At 35.9% G+C, this 19,593-nt stretch overlaps 1 protein-coding gene across 1 annotated transcript in view; it reads left to right on the forward strand.

Moving 5' to 3' along the window:
• The first annotated feature begins 1,611 nt into the window (after nucleotides 1-1,611).
• ATF2 (activating transcription factor 2) overlaps nucleotides 1,612-19,593 on the forward strand; it is a 101,849-nt gene continuing 83,867 nt past the window's right edge. The window contains exon 1 of the mRNA XM_044669774.1: nucleotides 1,612-1,650. Coding sequence (XP_044525709.1) covers nucleotides 1,619-1,650 — 32 coding nt within the window. The 5' untranslated portion in view covers nucleotides 1,612-1,618. The remainder of the gene's footprint in view (nucleotides 1,651-19,593) is intronic.

A 19,593-nucleotide genomic window follows, 5' to 3' on the forward strand; every position in this document is an offset into this window, starting at 1 on the left:
AGTGGATTGAGAGCCAGGCCTAGAGATGGGGAGGTCCTAGGTTCAAATGTGGCCTCAGACACTTCCCAGCTGTGTGACCCTGGGCAAGTCACTTGACCCCCATTGCCTACCCTTACCACTCTTCTGTCTTAGAGCCAATACACAGTATTGGCTCCAAGAGGGAAAGTAAGGTTTTAAAATAAAAAAAAAAAGAAAGAAAGAACTAGTTGGATGACTTTTCTATAAAATTAGTTTCTTAAAGGTAGTATATGTTTTAGGATGGCATTAGTTTTGTTACTACCAGTCAGATGACTAGCGTATAACAATAATATTTTAGTTATGGTTTTCCCTTATGATAATCTGTCAGCTTTCATTTTCTCATATAGTAGTATTTTCCTTTAATGGGTTTAATTAATTTAACATAAGTTTTTGCTTCTATAAGTTCTTTACAAGCCTGTTATTATCTCTTTGACAAATGAAGAAATAGACTTAGAAGTTAAGTATCTTGCTTAATGTCATATAGTAAATAAATAGCATAATCAGAATTTGATCTTACTTGTGTTTTGTTTTGTTTTTGCTTCCAAAGTTTTTCTTTTAAATTATTACTGCCTCTTACACTATAGGATAAGAAAATCTTCTATATCTCAAAGAACTTATTATTAAACATGAATTTTTTATCATTTGTGGTTTTGTATGAACACATAATAATAAAACATTAGATTAAATCAAAGGTTGGCAATGTTTTTAGAAGGCAACCATATAAGGGTACCAAGTTTTTGACCCTATTTTCCTGTTATGGAAGGAACGAAGAATGTTAGAATCAGCAATAGGCATAGAGCATTGGGAATGATTGTCTAGTCAAAAATCCCTTCTTCTTACCTCTCTGATATTCTATTAGTCAGTCATAGCATTCAGAGCTCTTCTAATATACATCTAGCCCATGGATCCTTATTTGAAAGATCCATCATTTATATAGTTGTGTCAGTTAATCTATTAGATACATAAGCACATATAAAAGAAGAGATGCATCATGGTACAATGAAAGAGGGTTGGATCCAAACTGGCATCTGAGGATCTGAGTTCAAATCACTTCTGTCATTTCTATGTAACCTTGAAATAACTTGATCTCTGTTTTTTCTCATCTGTAAAATGAAGGAATCAAAGGTATCTTCCAGCTCTAAATCTGCAGTCCTTTAATCTGGTGAAGTCGTAATAGAGATTTAATTTTCCTTTTTTCACATGAGAGTTTTCATGTAAGAAACCATGAGCTACTTCCCAGTTTCTCCATCCCCTGCTACTGTTCTTCCAGGGAGCTGCTTTTGCCACCAATTTCTCTAGAGCAACCTTTTGTTTATACTATGCATTCATAAATGTTCCTAGCTTGGGAATCAAAAGACTGAAAATCCTCAATTTTAACTTAAGATATATCTTAAGTACCAGCATTATTAGCAGGGTAGAGAATCCATTTGTTTTCTAGTAACTTTGGTAGAAATAACATAATTAACTATATTTCATGATTGTCACAGGTATTTTATAATTTGCTCCTTATTGCTTCAGTCTTTTTATTTAACATTGCAAAACTATTTTGTTTTTCAGTATCCTTACCATGAAAAGGTGGATGCGATAAGTTGTTTGCCTTATGAAATTCAAGTTACACGTGAATTCTGCCAGGTATACATTTAGTATTGTTAAGTGAATTTTTGTTTAAAATATTAAATACCATTGTAATGTGTAGAACATTTTTCATTCTTTAGCTTTTGGCATATTTGCTTTTAAGTAGTGTTAGGAAGGACACATGCTCTCCTCAGAATTTTTATTATTTGCAATTACAAATTCAACTCACAAAAACGTTAAAAAATCATTATTAATAACTTTAGTTTGGGCTAACTAATGTCAATAAAGTAGTAACGAAAAGATAAGACTGCTACACTTCTTAAAACATAAATAGAGGGTTAGCTGAGTAGCTCAGTAGATTGAGAGTCAGGCCTAGAGACGGGAGGTCCTAGGTTCAAATCTGGCCTCAGACACTTCCTAGCTGTGTAATCCTAGGCAAGTCACTTGACCTCCATTGCCTAGCCCTTTTCACTCTTCTGTCTTGGAGCCAATACTATATGCACAATATTGGCTCTAAGACGGAAGGTAAGGGTTTAAAAAAAAAATTAAAAAACAACATAAGTAGATGTAAGTGAAGAATGGTACAGTGAAAAGACTATTTTGGGACATGCATCTTCATCCCTTTGTAAATCACTTCTTCATAAAGCATTCATGATCAAAATCCATCCTTTGCAAAAAAGTAGTAGAATAAATGGTGCCAAATGGGACTTAAATCACATGGTTAAGGCAGGAAATGTCATACATATATGCTTAAAAAAGAATCTGACGATTTGAGATTCAGTTTAGGAAACTGCTATCTGTATTCCCAGACATAGCCATTCCTATTAACTTTGTGTTTAACTTACCTTGAATATATTGAGTGTGGGAGATATCCAACAAATGAATATATTTACACTTACAGGAAGGTGTACTAGTAGAATTAACAAAATTTATATACAAGATAATTTAGAGGAAACCAAAGTTCTGGATTTGCTCATTATTTTGTATATGAACTTGAATAAGATGCTTAATTTTTTAAAGCCTCAACAACTTCATTTGTAAAAGAGGTTGTACTAGATTTTTAAAATGCTGTGAAACCCCAAACAGAAGGGAAATTGAAAGCTGAAAAGTTAATCTGACATATATTTGTTAGACACCTGTTAAGTGAAAAGTACCACAAAAAGAAAGAAGCTTTGGATTTTATAGGAATAGAATCATTTCAGAGATTTTAAAATTTAAATATCAAAACAGAAAACTATTGATATTTATGTTTCATTATTTTTAGCTTTTCATTTAACAAAATACTTTAAAATAAGGACTTGGAAATAATGACAAATCACAGCACTTTGTGTGACTGCCAACAGCTAACCACTTTTGTGAAGCATACTCAAATGGCTACATATCATACTTTGCAAATGTAGATTGCCCCTCTCTTGTGGAAAGTGTGTTTGGCACTGAGCTCCACTAGAATTTTGTGATTATGGGAATGGAAGATCCTTAAGTGATCATTTAACTTTAGTCAGGGCCATAACCCAGCCATAAAAAAAAAAAAAAAAAAAAAAAAAGAATCATTTTTTTTTAAAGATCTCCAAAGGAAAGAAGTTTCAGGATTTTAGTGATTTCTTCTAGTATGTGACACATGTTCATAAACTTCATTTTTATCTAACTCATAACTCTTTTTAAAAACTTTAGCTTTCAACTGTAAATTAATAGTTGAACCCATGTTTTGTGGTTTTTTTTTTTAATAGTATATTAATCCTTTGTGCGCTTGAACCACCTGTCTTCTGGTTCTGTTTAGCTTTAATATCTTTAAACTGTGGTGCCCAGAACTGAATGCAGTACTACCTCAAATGTTTTCTAACCAAGACAGAGTAAAGAAGTGTTTTAATTCAGAGGAGTGAGAAGAGGAGAATTGTATTACCAATGTCATTATAGGAAGTAGTAGGCTGTGAAGCAGATAAATTGGGGGTACAAAAAACATAAAATGGTTATTATATTCCCAGGCATTGTCCTATGAGGGGGAAACAAGTACAAAAAGATACTGGGTTCCTACTTTCAAGAAATTTACATGTGTCATCTTCACAGTGAGAATATAAATTTGCCGAGAGCAGTGCTGAAGTCTGGGGACTGGACAGGGAAGACAGTTTTGTTCTGGGGAATCACAAAAACGTTGAGTGGTTATGTTTGCCACCCCTTTCTCATAAGTAATGATATTGTTGTTTTGATCAATGTGCCTTCAGGAAAAAGTGGAAAGTGGGGACAGAAGCAGGAAAATAGTAAGTTGACTTGGGTGGACAGCTTATTGGTATGTGAAGGAAAATAAGAGGCTCTGGTATGTTGGGCCAACCAGTAGATGGCAATTTTTACATTCATTTACTAGTGAAGTTGGCTGGGCCTTAGAGTAGGAGCTTCAAAAAGAAGTGAATTAGCTTCCTTGGGGACTGAGGACATGGAAGTAATTTGTGGGTTTGATGTTGTCTTTGATGTTGTCTTTCCAAATCAGTTACTAAATACTAATGTTATAACTCCATTTTAATTGAGTACTCACATAGTTTTTTCCTCTAGTGATAAACAAGTCAGAGCAGGGGCTCACACCCAATGCGTTTGGAGAACATGGTCTTCATCAAATAACCTCTGACAGGTTTTTGTTGTAAACCAAGGTTTCTCTGCAGTTCTTTCTCTGTGTGGACTATTGTGGCCCCTAATCCTATTCATGAACTTGGTACCCTTGTTTCCTCTTAACTCCCTTTCCCCAGCTAGGTCATAACCCTGCTTCAGAGTTTGTTTGAGCCTTCATGATATATGATACAAAATCTCAGCTACCTTTTTGGTAACAAATAGATTTTAATCCCCCTTCTCACCCTTTTACTGTATAGCCAAACATATATTTTACAAAGACCTACTCTACTCTTCCCCTGTACCAGCCACACTCTATTTTAATCTTAATCAGTAGATGTTGGTCTCCATTAAGAAACTAGAATGCTAAAGAAAAATAAAAATTTGTACTTGCACTTTGGAGTAAAGAGTTTGATAGGGCAGTGTACTCTTCATTTCCTTGGAATACAAAGCTACAGAGAATGGATTTCAGCAAGGAATTTAATAGATACACAAAGTCTCAGGATGTCCCTGTGGACAAATGGAGTGCAATGGGTTCAAAGATAGATTGATTTGTAGCTCACTAAATGACAGGACTCAAAACTACTTTTTATTTTTAGGCTGAAGAAGAAATGGTTTAGAAGTAAGAGACTTAATAACTGCTTTCAGATATTTGAAAGAATGTCATGTGGAAGAGTCAGATTATTCAGTTGTTCTAAAAGGGAAAAGACCAAAGAGTAGAAGAAACAGGGAGGTAGATTTTAGTTCATTGTTCCAAAGAAGTTCCTGATAATTAGAGCTGTCCAGGCAATTGAATGGGTTACCTCATTAGCTAGTGATTTCCCAGTCACTTGAGCTTTTCAAATAGTAATGGAATGATGATCTATGTATGATCTATTTCAAATAGTAATGGAATGATGATCTATGTATGTTATAGAAAGAATTCATTTATCAGAGAGATGGTGGAAATGGATCATTTTTAAGCTTCTTTCTAAAAAACAAATTTAACAATTGCCATTTCCATCTTGAAATTCTGAATGGAGTAGTGAATTACTTAGTATTCACCAAATGAAATCAGGCATATAATTTTAGAAGTATATAAAATATAAGATTTTATCTCTGGAATTTACGTATCATTAGTACCTATTGCCCATGGGGTCTTTTCCTCTGATTGGATCAATTGGAGTTGGAGAACTCCTAAAACCTCCATTCAAGGCTAGTCATCTATTCACCATTCTTCTGTCCTTCTTTCAGTTTCTTTTTATACATTGGACTGTTTTTTTTTGTTGCTTTTTTTTAATCTTACAGTAGATAAGCACCTTCAGGGTTGGGATTTAATTGAGGGACAGGGTTATTCCTATCGCTTAGAACTATAGATGCTTAATAAATGCTTGACAATCAGTTAAAATGCCATTAAAAAAACAATATTGATATCAGTTTTAATTTGTGATAGCACATTGGAAAGTTTTTGCTATGTGCAAATTTTTCCTTTTTGTAATTTTGTTAGTGATTAAGAAGACAATGACAAATGATGGAAAATTTCATCTGTGCCTATACTTTGAACAAGATGAATATAAAAGCATATTAGATGCTCTTGACTTTATCAAAGTGGACATAAACCAAAAATTTATTAAATTTCTCTTTTCAGAGCCAAGAAATAATAGGTATAGTTAAGAAATGGGAACTATATTTGATTGTGTTAATAACTAACAAAGGAGGTGGTGGTGGTACCAGCTTTAGAATCTAAAGACTAGGGGGCAGCTAGGTGGCTCAGTGGATTGAAAACTAGGCCTAGAAATGGGAGGTCCTAGGTTCAAATCTGGCCTCAGATACTTCCTAGCTGTGTGACCCTGGGCAAGTCACTTAACCCCCATTGCCTAGCCCTTATCACTCTTCTGTCTTAGAACCAATACACAGTATAGAAAATGGAATTTTAGAGCTTCAAAGGACCTTAGTAGTGTTACAAAAGCATTTTAAAGAATAAGATTTCACTCTACCAGAATCTTACAGTTGTATCTTAAAATTTCTTTACATAATTTTGTTCATAATTTAGCCACGAAACTTATATGTTATACTTAATGTTGCCTACCAATATTATGGTATCTTAAACAGTTATAGGAAGATTGTTGATTAGAGGAAAAAGAGAAAATCTTTTTTTTTTCTCTTTCACATTCAGATCATGGGGGGGGGGGCAGTTTTTTTTTAAACAAATATACTTTGCCAGTCTCCACTAACATCCTATCTTGGACCTTCTTCTCTTTTCTGCACACTCAGGCTTGACAATCTCATTATCTTCCTATGGGTTCAGTTATCATCTCTACAAAAATAACTCCCCTCTAGTGTCTCCCCGAAATTCCAGTTCACGTTAATAATTACTTGTGGGTATCAATCAACTAGTTTCCCATAGAACTTAAACTCAACACTTCAAAAATAAAACTCATTATTTTCTTAAACTTGACCTTCTTTCAGTTGCCCTATTTCTGTTAAAACTCATGCAGTTCTTCAAGCCACTCAGGTTTACAATCTTACAGTCAAATCCAGCGCTTCCTTTTCCCTCATCTCCAAATACCACTGTTGTCAGTTCTAGTTATATCACATCTCTTCCCTTCTCTGCCTTCACATGGTTGCTACCCTAAGTTCAGTATTTTTTTCTAAAAGACATTCTTAACCTTTTTTTGTGTCATGGAACCCCGTGTGGTGAAGTCCATCAACCACTGAACAGAATAAGATTATTAACTATATAAAATACTTAAGTAATCAATTATGTTTAAAACAGTTATCAGTACTTTTAAAAAACAAATTCATGAACCTCAGGTTAAGATCCCTTGCCCTAGAATATCATAACACTTACTATCTAATTGGAGTCTCATTTCCATTCTCCCTAAGATGCTAAAATAGTCATTCTAAAATATAGTCAACATATTTTTTCTGCTCAACAGCCTTTATTGAATCCTTGTTTTATCTAGAGTAAGTAAGAATTCCTCAGGCTGTCTTTTAAAACTCTTTGTAGTCTGCTAGACTTCCTCTCCAGGCTTATTTCAGATTACTCCCTTCATATACTTCTCAGCCAAATTGGCCCTCCTTGTGGGGATAAAGGAATTTCTTCTCCCACCACCAGGTCTCTACCTCATCCTTGCTTTTTGGCTTCATTCAAGGCTTAGCTTTCCTGATTACTTTAGTTACTAGTGCTTTCTCTGTCCTCAGAGTATTATGAATATACATACACACTTGTATTTTCAGTTTTTTATTTTTATTTTTATGAGACATCTTTATATACCATGTCTTTTTGTATAACCTTTTGTAATGCAAGATTGCTAACAGAAGCCTTTTGCTTCTGCAATTTCAAACTGTCACAAAAAGGCAGTTGGAGGTTTTAGAATCTTCAGAAAGTCAGTTGGAGCCTGAAACTATAAATAGGGCTGAAGTCCAACTGAAGGAGCTTTTGCCTTCTGGCTCTCGCTTTGCCTTGGGGGCTTCTGCTTTTTGGGCTTGGGCTTAGCCTGCTGGCTTTGGCATTTGCCTGTGTTTATTTTGTCTTGGGGAAATTTGGACCTATCTAATTTCTCTGGACCTCTCCCTGATCTCTCCATTACATCTCTGCTATTTCCTTGAATTTCTCTTTGGGCCCTGGGAGGAAGGGTGGCTTGGTGATTGGACATAGTGGGTTTAGATTCTATAGGCAAGTAGGGCATCCTAAACAAGTTAACCCCAATTTAGTGATTTGATAAATATTTATTTTACTTCAAAGGCAGTTAAACCCTCCTGACTGGGAGAGCCGGACTCTCTCAATCCAAACTTCTCCTGTGACCCATCCCCCACTATCCAGCCTTCTCCCTAGCAGCAGTTAGAAAACCTAAAACCTCTTTCCCTCTGATTATTCTTGACTTTAATAAATCCCCTTTGTTACTGCTACAAGTCTCTGGTGAATCATTGTATCGAAGATTAAGGTAAGGGCTAAAGAGGGAAGGAATTATTTTCTTTTTATTTCTTGAGGGAACTGCAAGCATCCATCTTGGCAGGAAGTATCTATCTGAGACTTCCTGCAGCCATCAATTTCACTGGCAGGGAGGAGCCCTTTTGTCTCCTCCCTCAAGGGACTTAGACATTAACAAGTGAAGCCCTCCAGCCAAATATAAAACATTTCTTACTGGCCCAATCTCCCTGTTACCTTAGAGATACCTTCCCTGATTGGAGAAACTCAGCCTATTTCCTCAGTATCCTTTATCTCTAGCCTTGGTGAATAAGTTTGTTTAAGCTGCCCTCCTGTATACTCCCTGTCATTCCCTTACCTTCCTATATACCACTTCATTCATCCCTTCCCTACACTCAGCTATCTCCTTCATTCCCCTTCCATTTCACTTCATCACCTTTTATCCCTCCTCACTACCCAAATTGCCTGAGACCTGCATAGTTTACCCAACTTTTTTATAACACCTTCTAGTGAGGGTAAATGATGAGCCCCAGGGTTGTTCCTAATTCTGGCACTACCAAGCTATATTACCTTGGCAGTTTTCTTTATACTGTTCCATGTTTCTTTTTTCTTGTAAACTAAGTGGAAAGAATAAAAGTTGAGTGACAGATTAATTTGTAATTTGAGGAACTCAAGTTAATTAATTGGTATGAATCATAAGGGGAAAAGATTTTCTGATATGTGTTCAAGACTGTCTCTATCTCCTGCCTCCTCCAGTCACATTGAGAATTTTTCTCACTTATTTGTATGAAAACATGAGCACATCATATTTCCAGAAAGTATAAAGCCCCAAGGGTTAACCAATATTTAAGATGTTGGTATTAAAGCTAAAATAATTAACTCTTATGTTTTACAGGTAAATTGATTCAGGTTTTATTCAGCAACTGATGTTTAAAAGGTATTTCATCTTCTGAGTAGGAGTCCAAACAGAAGTTTAGCACTTAACTATTTATACAGGCAAGTAAACAAATTGCTAAATAGTAGTTACAGGCTGAATTATGAAGAGATTAAAGGAACAATCTTGGATGGGATAAGGCAACATATTATAGTTGCAATTATTAACCAAACAGTTGGGAAACATTTTGCTTATCACCAGAATATGAACTTTTTTATGGTTGGGAATAAGACTGGTGTTAGGAGAAATATATGGGTATTGCTACTGAAATAGGTAAAAATTAGACAAGAGATTTTGAATTGGAAGAAACTTGGTCCTTGGTTGCAGGACTTTTCTGCCTTTTGAAGGCCTAGCCATTGAATTAATCTCTTGCAGGCAGGACCAGTAATGATTCCTAACATTCCCCTGCACTTTTCTGTTGCTCCTTAAGCCAACATGAAGTTTAAATAGACCCATGAAGTATTTGACTACCAAAAGCTACAAAGACTTCAATAGAGGGAAGGGGGACCAAACTTATTTTGATAGTCTTGGAGAAGAACAATTTGAGCAGGCTGTTTTTGAGGGGGGGACTGAAAATCATTTCATAGAAAATACCCAAATTTGATATTAATTTTCTGCAAGTTCATGCAAGATCAAAGGAAATATAGATTAAATAAATACTTAAAGGGAACTCGGAAATCATCTACTCTAACCCTCTATTCTGTATTTGAGGAAGTTTTCCCCTAACTAAATGAAGTGTCTTGTTACAGACTAGGGAAGATTCATATTCATACAGTTTGACTACATATCTAATATAGACAGTTCTTTATGTACATTTTCATTATACAAATTCAACTTTACAGTAAAGAATACTGAAAGAAATCAGCATTCCAATTCTGATTTTAAAATTATGGAGGATTTCATACTGTGCTGGAGCAAAGAAATTCCCAGAGTTCCTGCAAAAAATAATAGATGAAGGTCCTTACTTGCCAGAGCAGATCTTTAATGTAGACAGAATTGGCTTATTTGATAAAAGAATGCCATCTTGAACCTCTATAGGGATGGAAGAAAAAACTTAAGATAGAGCATAAAGCTTCAAAAAAATAGTTACTCTTCACATTGAAGGGAATGTATTTGACATTTGCTAATTAAAACCTGTTCTTGTGCACCATTCAGAAAATCTTAGAGCCTTTAAAGGAAACCGCCAGGTAATACTACTTATGCATTATTTTGCTAAGCCTAAGGCAAAATACTACCTTGTTATTACAACCTATGGATCCTGGAGTGATTGTGAACTTTTAAGGCATATTATTTATTCATGACATTTGCCTAAGCAATTGCAGCTTTGGAAACAGATAAAGAGGTGATGTTGAGAAATTTCTGGAAGTACTATAATATTTACCACCCAATCTAGAATATTGCTAGAGGATGGAAGTTATGTATGAAGAGAGTTTTGGGAAAAGTATGCCCTCAGTTCATTCCCGATTTTTGTGGATTTGACAAAGATGAAATGTTCAAGAATTGGAGCTAGAAGTAGATGAGAAAAATATTGAAGAGTTGATGGAGTCTCATGGAGAACTATCAATTAGGATCTACCTGCAAAGATTGTAGAAGAAAGGAAAGCTTCAGAACCCAAGGTTGAGTTATTTTTTTTTAAATCATTTATTAATATTCATTTTTAACATGGTTACATGATTCAAGCTCCTACTTTCCCCTTCACCCCCAGCTGTCCCCCCACCCATAGCCGACGCACATTTCCACTAGTTTTAACATGTGTCCTTGTTCAAGACCTATTTCCAAATTGTTGATATTTGCATTGGTGTGGTAGTTTCAAGTCCACATCCCCAATCATGTCCTCCTCAGCCCATGCATTCAAGCATTTGTTTTTCTTATATGTTTCCTCTCCTGTAGTTCTTCCTCTGAATGTGGGCAGCCTTCTTTACCATAAATCCCTCAGAGCTGTCCTGTGTCATTGCTTTCTGCTGGTACAGAAGTCCATTGTATTCGGATTTTACCACAGTATATCAGTCTCTGTGTACAATGTTCTTCTGGCTCTGCTCCTTTTACTCTGCATCTGTTCCCGGAGGTCTCTCCAGTTCGCCTGGAACTCCTCCAGTTTATTATTCCTTTTAGCACAATAGTATTCCATCACGAGCATATACCACAATTTGTTCAGCCATTCCCCAATTGAAGGACATACCCTCCTTTTCCAGTTCTTTGCCACCACAAAAAGCGCAGCTATAAATATTTTCATACAAGTCTGTTTATCTATGATCTCTTTGGGGTACAAACCCAACAATGGTATGGCTGGATCAAAGGGCAGGCATTCTTTTATAGCCCTTTGAGCATAGCTCCAAATTGCCATCCAGAATGGTTGGATCAGTTCACAGCTCCACCAGCAATGCATTAATGTCCCAATTTTGCCACATCCCCTCCAGCATTCATTACTCCCCCCTTCTTTCATTTTAGCCAATCTGCTAGGTGTGAGGTGATACCTCAGAGTTGTTTTGATTTGCATTTCTCTAATTATTAGAGATTTAGAACACTTTCTCATGTGCTTATTGATTCTTTTGATTTCTTTACCTGAAAATTGCCTATTCATGTCTCTTGCCCATTTATCAATTGGGGAATGGCTTGATTTTTTTATACAATTGATTTAACTCCTTGTATATTTGAGTAATTAGAACCCTGTCAGAGTTTTTCGTTATAAAGATTTTTCCCAATTTGTTGTTTCCCTTCTGATTTTGACTACATTGTTTTTGTTTGTACAAAAGCTTTTTAGCTTAATATAATCAAAACCATTTAATTTACATTTTGTAATTTTCTCTAACTCTTGCTTGGTTTTAAAATCTTTCCTTTCCCAGAGATCTGACAGGTATACTATTTTGTGTTCACTTAACTTATTTATAGTTTCCCTCTTTATATTCAAGTCATTCACCCATTCTGAATTTACCTTGTTGTAGGGTGTGAGATGTTGATCTAGACCTAATCTCTCCCATATTGTTTTCCAAATTTCCCAGCAGTTTTTGTCAAGTAGTGGATTCATGTCCCAAAAGATGGGCTCTTTGGGTTTATCATATACTGTCTTGCTGATTTCATTAACCCCAAGTCTATTCCACCGATCCTCCCTTCTATCTCTTAGCCAATACCATGTTGTTTTAATGACTGCTGCTTTATAGTATAGTTTAATATCTGGTACTGCTAGGCTCCCTTCCTTCGCATTTTTTCCCATTATTTCCCTTGATATTCTTGATCTTTTGTTATTCCATATGAAATTTGTTATAGTTTTTCTTAATTCAGTAAAAAAGTTTTTTGGTAGTTTGATAGGTATGGCACTAAATAGATAAATTAATTTGGGTAGAATGGTAATTTTTATTATGTTAGCTCATCCTACCCATGAACTATTAATGGCTTTCCAATTGTTGAGATCCAGTTTTATTTGTTTGGAAAGTGTTTTGTAGTTGTTTTCATATAATTGCTGTGTTTGATTTGGTAGATAGATTCCCAAGTATTTTATATTGTCTAGGGTGATTTTAAATGGCGTTTCTCTTTCTACCTCTTGCTGCTCTGATGTGTTGGAAATATATAGAAATGCTGATGATTTATGTGCATTTATTTTGTATCCTGCAACTTTGCTAAAGTTGTTGATTATTTCTACAAGCTTCTTAGTTGATTCTCTAGGATTTTTTAAGTAGACCATCATATAATCTGCAAAGAGTGATAGCTTAGTCTCCTCATTGCCTATTTTGATACCTTCGATTTCTTTTTCTTCTCTAATTGCTTCTTCTCTAATTGCTACTGCTAGTGTTTCTAGTACTATGTTGAATAATAGAGGTGATAATGGGCATCCTTGTTTCACTCCTGATCTTATTGGGAAGGCTTCTAATTTATCTCCATTGCATATAATGCTTGTTGATGGTTTTAGGTATATACTGTTTATTATTTTTAGGAAAGGTCCTTCTATTCCTATACTTTTCAATGTTTTCAATAGGAATGGATGCTGTATTTTGTCAAAGGCTTTTTCAGCATCTATTGAGATAATCATGTGATTTTTGTTTGTTAGACTGTTGATATGAACAATTATGTGGATGGTTTTCCTAATCCTTGCTTTCCTGGTATAAATCCCACCTGATCATGGTGGATGATCTTCTTAATTACTTGCTGGAGTCTCTTTGCTAATATTCTATTTAAGATTTTTGCATCTATGTTCATTAGGGAAATTGGTCTATAGTTTTCTTTCTCTGTTTTTGGTCTACCTGGCTTTGGAATCAGTACCATATTTGTGTCATAAAAGGAATTTGATAGGACTCCTTCTTTGCTTATCATATCAAATAATTTGTATAGTATTGGGATTGGTTGCTCTTTGAATGTCTGATAGAATTCACTTGTGAATCCATCAGGCCTTGGCGATTTTTTCTTAGGGAGTTCTTTGATGGCTTGTTCAATTTCTTTTTCTGATATGGGATTATTTAGGTATTCTATTTCTTCTGCTGTTAATCTAGGCAATTTATATTTTTGTAAATATTCATCCATATCTCCTAAATTGTTATATTTGTTGCCATATAATTGGGCAAAATAGTTTTTAATGATTGCCTTAATTTCCCCTTCATTAGAGGTGAGGTCTCCCTTTTCATCTTTAATACTGTCAATTTGGTTTTCTTCTTTCCTTTTTTTTTATTAGATTGACCAGTACTTTGTCTATTTTATCTGTTTTTTCAAAATACCAGCTTCTAGTCTTATTCATTAATTCAATAGTTCTTTTACTTTCAATTTTATTAATTTCTCCCTTGGTTTTTAGTATTTCTAATTTAGTTTTCATCTGAGGATTTTTAATTTGCTCGCTTTCTAATTTTTTGAGTTGCATGCCCAATTCATTAATCTCTGCCCTCCTTAATTTGTTAATATATGCACTCAAGAATATAAATTTCCCCCTGAGTACTGCCTTGACTGCATCCCACAGATTTTGGTAGGATTTTGGTCATTCTCTTCAGTGAAATTGTTGATTGTTTCTATGATTTCTTCTTTGACAGATTGGTTTTGGAGAATCATATTGTTTAATTTCCAATTGGTTTTTGATTTGCCTGTCCAGGTGCCTTTACTAATTATTATTTTTATTGCATTATGATCTGAGAAGGTTACATTTATTATATCTGCTCTTTTGCATTTGTTTGCAATGATTCTATGCCCTATTACATGGTCAATCTTTGTGAATGTACCATGTGCAGCTGAAAAGAAGGTGTATTCTTTTTTGTTCCTATTTATTTTTCTCCACATATCAATTAAATCTAATTTTTCTAGGACTACATTCGCCTCTCTTACCTCTTCCTTATTTATTTTTCGGTTTGATTTATCTAGATCTGAAAGAGGAATATTTAGATCTCCCACTATTATGGTTTTACTATTTCCTTCTTGAGCTCTGCCAGTTTCTCCTTTATGAATTTGGATGCTATACCCCTTGGTGCATATATATTGAGCAGTGTTATTTCCTCATTGTTTATACTGCCTTTAATCAGGATGTAATGTCCTTCCCTGTCTTTTTTAATCATATCTATTTTTACTTTGGCTTTGTCAGAAATCATAATAGCCACTCCTGCCTTCTTTTTTTCATTTGACACCCAAAAGATTTTGCTCAAGCCCTTAATCTTAAACTTGTGTGTGTCAGCCCGCCTCATATGTGTTTCTTGTAGACAACATATGGTAGGATTTTGGTTTCTGATCCACTCTGCAGTTTGCTTCCGTTTTATGAGCGAGTTCATCCCATTCACATTCAGAGTTACAATTATCAGTTGTGCATTCACTGACATTTTTGTATCCTCCCTTCTTCTTACACTATTTTCTTTCAAACCAGTGGTTTGCTTTGAGCCGGTATCCCTTATCCCCTCCCTTGATTGACTTCCCTTTCTGCCCCCTCCCTTGTTATTCCCCTCTTTTTGTTTTTTAAAGGCCTAATGAATTCCCTCCCCTTTCTTCTCCCCTCCCTTTTTTGACCTCCCCACTCCCCTTCTCCCTTTGGTTTGACCCTTCTGACTTTCTCAGTAGGGTTAGATAGTTTTTTATCCCAATGGATAATAAAGCTACTCTTCCCTCTCTGGGTTAATTACACTGAGAGTAAGGTTTGATTATTACCTCTTAATGCTCTCTCCCTCTCCTTCTTATATTATTTATCCCCTCCCCTTCCCATGCACTCTTTGTGTTTAATAGAATATCCTATTTTTTTTTATTTACTCATATTTCTCTTGGTGTTCCCTACTATTCCACCCCTCTTTCCCACCACCCCATATCATCTTAGACCATTTAGTATCCTGTCCTCTCCCTATGATTTATTCTTCTGATTGCTATAATAGTGAATATTATAATAGTGAATAGAGTTCACTACAGAGAATTATACATAGCATTTCTCCACATAGTAATACAGATAATTAGATCTTATTTAAGCCCTTAAAGAGTCAAATTTAAAAAATTATGAGTTTTCTTTCTTTTTCCTCTGTTTCTTATTTACCTTTTCATGTTTCTCTTGATTTTTGTGGTTGGATATCAAACTTTTCATTTAGTCCTGGTCTCTTTTGTGCAAAAACTTGGAAATCTTCAATTTTGTTGAATGCCCATACTTTCCCCTGGAAGTATATAGTCAGTTTCGATGGGTAGTTGATCCGTGGCTTAAGGCCCAACTCTCTTGCGTTTCTGAATATCATATTCCAAGCTTTGCGGTCTTTTAGCGTGGAGGCTGCCAGATCCTGTGTGATCCTGATTGGTGCTCCTTGATATTTTAATTGTCTCTTTCTGGCTTCTTGTAAGATTTTTTTCTTTTACTTGGAAGCTCTTGAATTTGGCTATTATATTCCTGGGCTTTGTCTTATCTGGATCGAGTGTTGAGGGTGATCTATGGATCCTTTCAATGTCTATATTGCCCTCTTGTTGTAGAACTTCAGGGCAATTTTGCTGAATAATTTCTTTAATATGGAGTCTAAATTTCTATTAATTTCTCCCTTTTCAGGGAGACCAATGATTCTCAAATTGTCTCTTCTAGACCGGTTTTCTTGGTCTGTCACTTTCTCATTGAGATATTTCATGTTTCCTTCTATTTTTTCAGTCTTTTGACTTTGATTTATTTGTTCTTGTTGTCTTGAGAGATCATTGGCTTCTAATTGCTCAATTCTAGGCTTTAGGGACTGGTTTTCCTTTTCTATCTGGTCATTTCTGGTCTTCAGTTGACTTGCCTCACTTTCCAATTGTGAAATTCTGCCTTTTAAGCTGTTAATTTCTTGCCAGATCTCTTCCATCTTCCTCAACATCTCATTTTTGAACTCTTCAATAGCTTGTGACCAGTTTTCATTATTTTGGGAAGGTTTGGATACTTGTTTGTCCTCCTCTGTTGTCTGGATTTTCTCTGTGTAAAAGTTGTCGAGTGTTCCAGAGTTTTTCTTGATAATCTTTTTCTTCTGGGGTTCTCGGCCTGCCATTGTTAGTAGCCCCGCCCCTTTTCAGCTTTGTCTTCACACTCAGGGTCTGCCTGCACTTTCTAAGCTCCCGAGAATTCCGGTCTCCTTGTCCTCAGGGTCAAGCCTCCTGGTCGTCCCAGGTCTGCCCCTCTGCCCGAGGCTCCTTCAGCAGTCTCAGGGGCTGCTTCCACAGCCACACTCCCATCTGCACCGGGTCCCCACTCAAGGTCCAAGCCTGCCCTCGAGATCTTTGTCTGCGCCCAGGGCAATGTCTTCACCCGCACAGATGCTCGGGAAAGTCCGTGGGCTTGAGATCTTTGTCCTCGCCTAGGGCAATGTCCCCACCCGTGCAGATGCTCGGGAAAGTCTGTGCACGTTCTTTAACCACTTGGGGTCCTACGTCCTGCAGCTCTCAGGTATAAGCCCTGGAGCTGCCAGTGACTCACTGGTTGCCCCAATCACGCTTTCCCTCTTGTGCTTTGGCCTTGGCGCTGTGCATGGTGTGGGGGGTGGTGGAGGGGCTTCTTCTTCTCGCGTTTTAGTGAGAGCTGTTTCACCCCTTCACAGCATGGAAATGCCCCGGTTCCGCGTACCTTCAATGCTGCGCCCCATTGTGGGGTTCCTTCGTCTGGATTCGTTTTTATGTCCCCTCGAGGAGTCCTGTATGCTTCGGTTAGGAGAGATCAAGCAGCTATTCCTTACTCTGCTGCCATCTTAACCCGAGTTAATTTTTCTTATTTTGAAAAGATGAGTCCAAATCCTCTTAAGATCTCTTTAAGTTCAAGGACTAGTGATAAAGATTAGGTACTATAGGTGGGGAAGGGGCAACATACATCAGATCTATGTTAATTTTATCTATGGTAGTATATATATTTTATCATTAACTTTACTTTTCATTTCATAATTCTGTTTATTATAGTATAGTTTTTAATATGTATGCATTTTAGTACATTTTATGATTCACACAAAGATATTTTTATGTATGTTTAAGTGATGAAATGGGTGGAGAAATTTACATTATATTAAAAAATGCTTTATGTAGAGGTCCACTTCAAGGATTAAGTAGTTCACTAATGTAAAGCAGGAACTGTATTTTTGGGAGGGTTGGGGCAACAGGTTACACCATCTCTTGAATGGATTGGTGTATAGAGAATGGGTTGTTGTATCAATCACCTTCTTGATTATTGTGTTGGGGTATTTTTTGTGTCCCTCTCTTCTATCCCCTTCACCTTCTAGGCTTTATTCTTTCTCTGCCTTACTCACATTCCCTGGATTTCTCCCTACTCCAGCAAAATCTCTTAAGCTGTTGAATTGCTTTGGATTTGTCTTCTGCCTCAATCTTTTCATTCATTTTCTGTTCTTCCAGATGAGACCTGAAAGACTCTGGTTAATATTTGTTAGTTACATTGACATGAGGACTAATGTAAAAATTATCTTAATTCTTTAGACTGGATATACTAGATAGCTAGCTACCCTTTTTAGTCATTCTGCTTTAATTAGGTTAACTTAGGAGATCATTTAATTGTTTAATTACCTTCATTGCCTTCATTTGGTATCCAAACTTTGACCAAAGACTCTGTTTTCACAACTTTTATAGTATTCTAGTTGTTAACTGTGTGCATTTTGGCACTATAATACCACTACAATACCTGTAGTGATTTATTAATAACATAATACTCATCATTCTAGTGGTATTGAATAATATAATCTTGGTAGCAATGTGCCTTTGGAGCCTAATGTTTCTTTCATATTGTTATGCTAGTAAGAATATACAGCATGTCTGAAAAATCTTAGTACAAGTTTTAAGCTCCAAGCTATTAAAGCTTGAAACTTCATTTTGACTTTTGGGACACCTTATTTTAATGATAGGAATTTAGTTGTCAATATTATTTTCCTAGGTAACTTCAAATGTTTTCTCTCATAGGGATTTGTTGAATGTAGATGAATTGTGATTTGGTTTTGGTTTTGTTTGGTCTAACACCTTGTATCGTCTATTCCTTAAATCATGTCTCTAACAAAAGAACCGCCACTTCATCTGGAATTCTGAATTACTGTTGCTTTGTGCAGATATACCCAGTTATTGTAGGAAAAAGTGGTGAAATAAGATGACAATACCTCATTTATTGAGGATGACCTAAGTAAAATTTCTTAGACTCCTCAAAAACCACCAGTTATAGAAGTATAAAATTTCTTGAAATTTTGGAGAAAATTAAATTGTATTGCTCTATTTTAGTTCTCTTTGTAAGAAATGAAATTCTCTGGAGGCTATTTCTTTTTAATTTCAAAATGCTAATTTATTAATAGACTGCTCAAGATTTCTAACCAGCCATTGGATTTCCTTTTCATCCAGAACAAATACCAAGAGAACTGGGCAGGAGAATTGGGCCAAAGAGCCCAAGCAGTAAGCACCTAGACTGTGAAGAGAGGTATAAGGATGAGAAGCTGGATAAGAGAACTGGACCAGAGTAGAAGACTTCCTGTCATGCAAACCATTAGATATCCCTTCTGATGTCATCCAATTCTTCCCCTTGACATCTCTGATTAGAAAACAGACATGTAGGTAGGAAGTGGCCTCAGAGACCTTATTGGAAAACAGGCAAGTAGGTAGGAAGTGACCTCAGAGACTTACTCATTACTTCATCACAGAAACAGGCAAGTGTCAGGAGGATGCCAACATACCCTTTCCTCCTTTCCATGTGATTAGATCAACTTGGTGGCTAGAGCTTACTGACTTTATTACCCTGAGAGTTCTTGTTTACAGATAAAAAGCAGGTCTCCACCCTGCCTGCAACAAAAGTCAGCCCAGTCATATGCCTTTAATCCTATTATCCTTCAAAAAGACAAAAGATCTAGACAAAAAAAGGGAGGACCCAAACCATTTCTTGGTCTGGGGGAAAGACTGTTAGCTTTAAAATCAAATTGTTTTTGTGGGCCAAGGAGGGAAACCAATACAGTATTAATTTTCCACATCTTTATACAAATAAAGTCATGCTTTATTTAGGAATATTGAAACATAACTTGGCTTATTCACCAAATAATCATATTTAGCATATGATTTTTATTCATATGATTGCAAATAATGTTGAACTTTAAGGAATTCTGTTTTCTTTCTTTTTGTGCTCATTTGAAGAAGCAGCAACATT

This window comes from Gracilinanus agilis, chromosome 3 (assembly GCF_016433145.1).
Source record: "Gracilinanus agilis isolate LMUSP501 chromosome 3, AgileGrace, whole genome shotgun sequence".
In the NCBI taxonomy this organism is placed as follows: Eukaryota; Metazoa; Chordata; class Mammalia; order Didelphimorphia; family Didelphidae; genus Gracilinanus; species Gracilinanus agilis.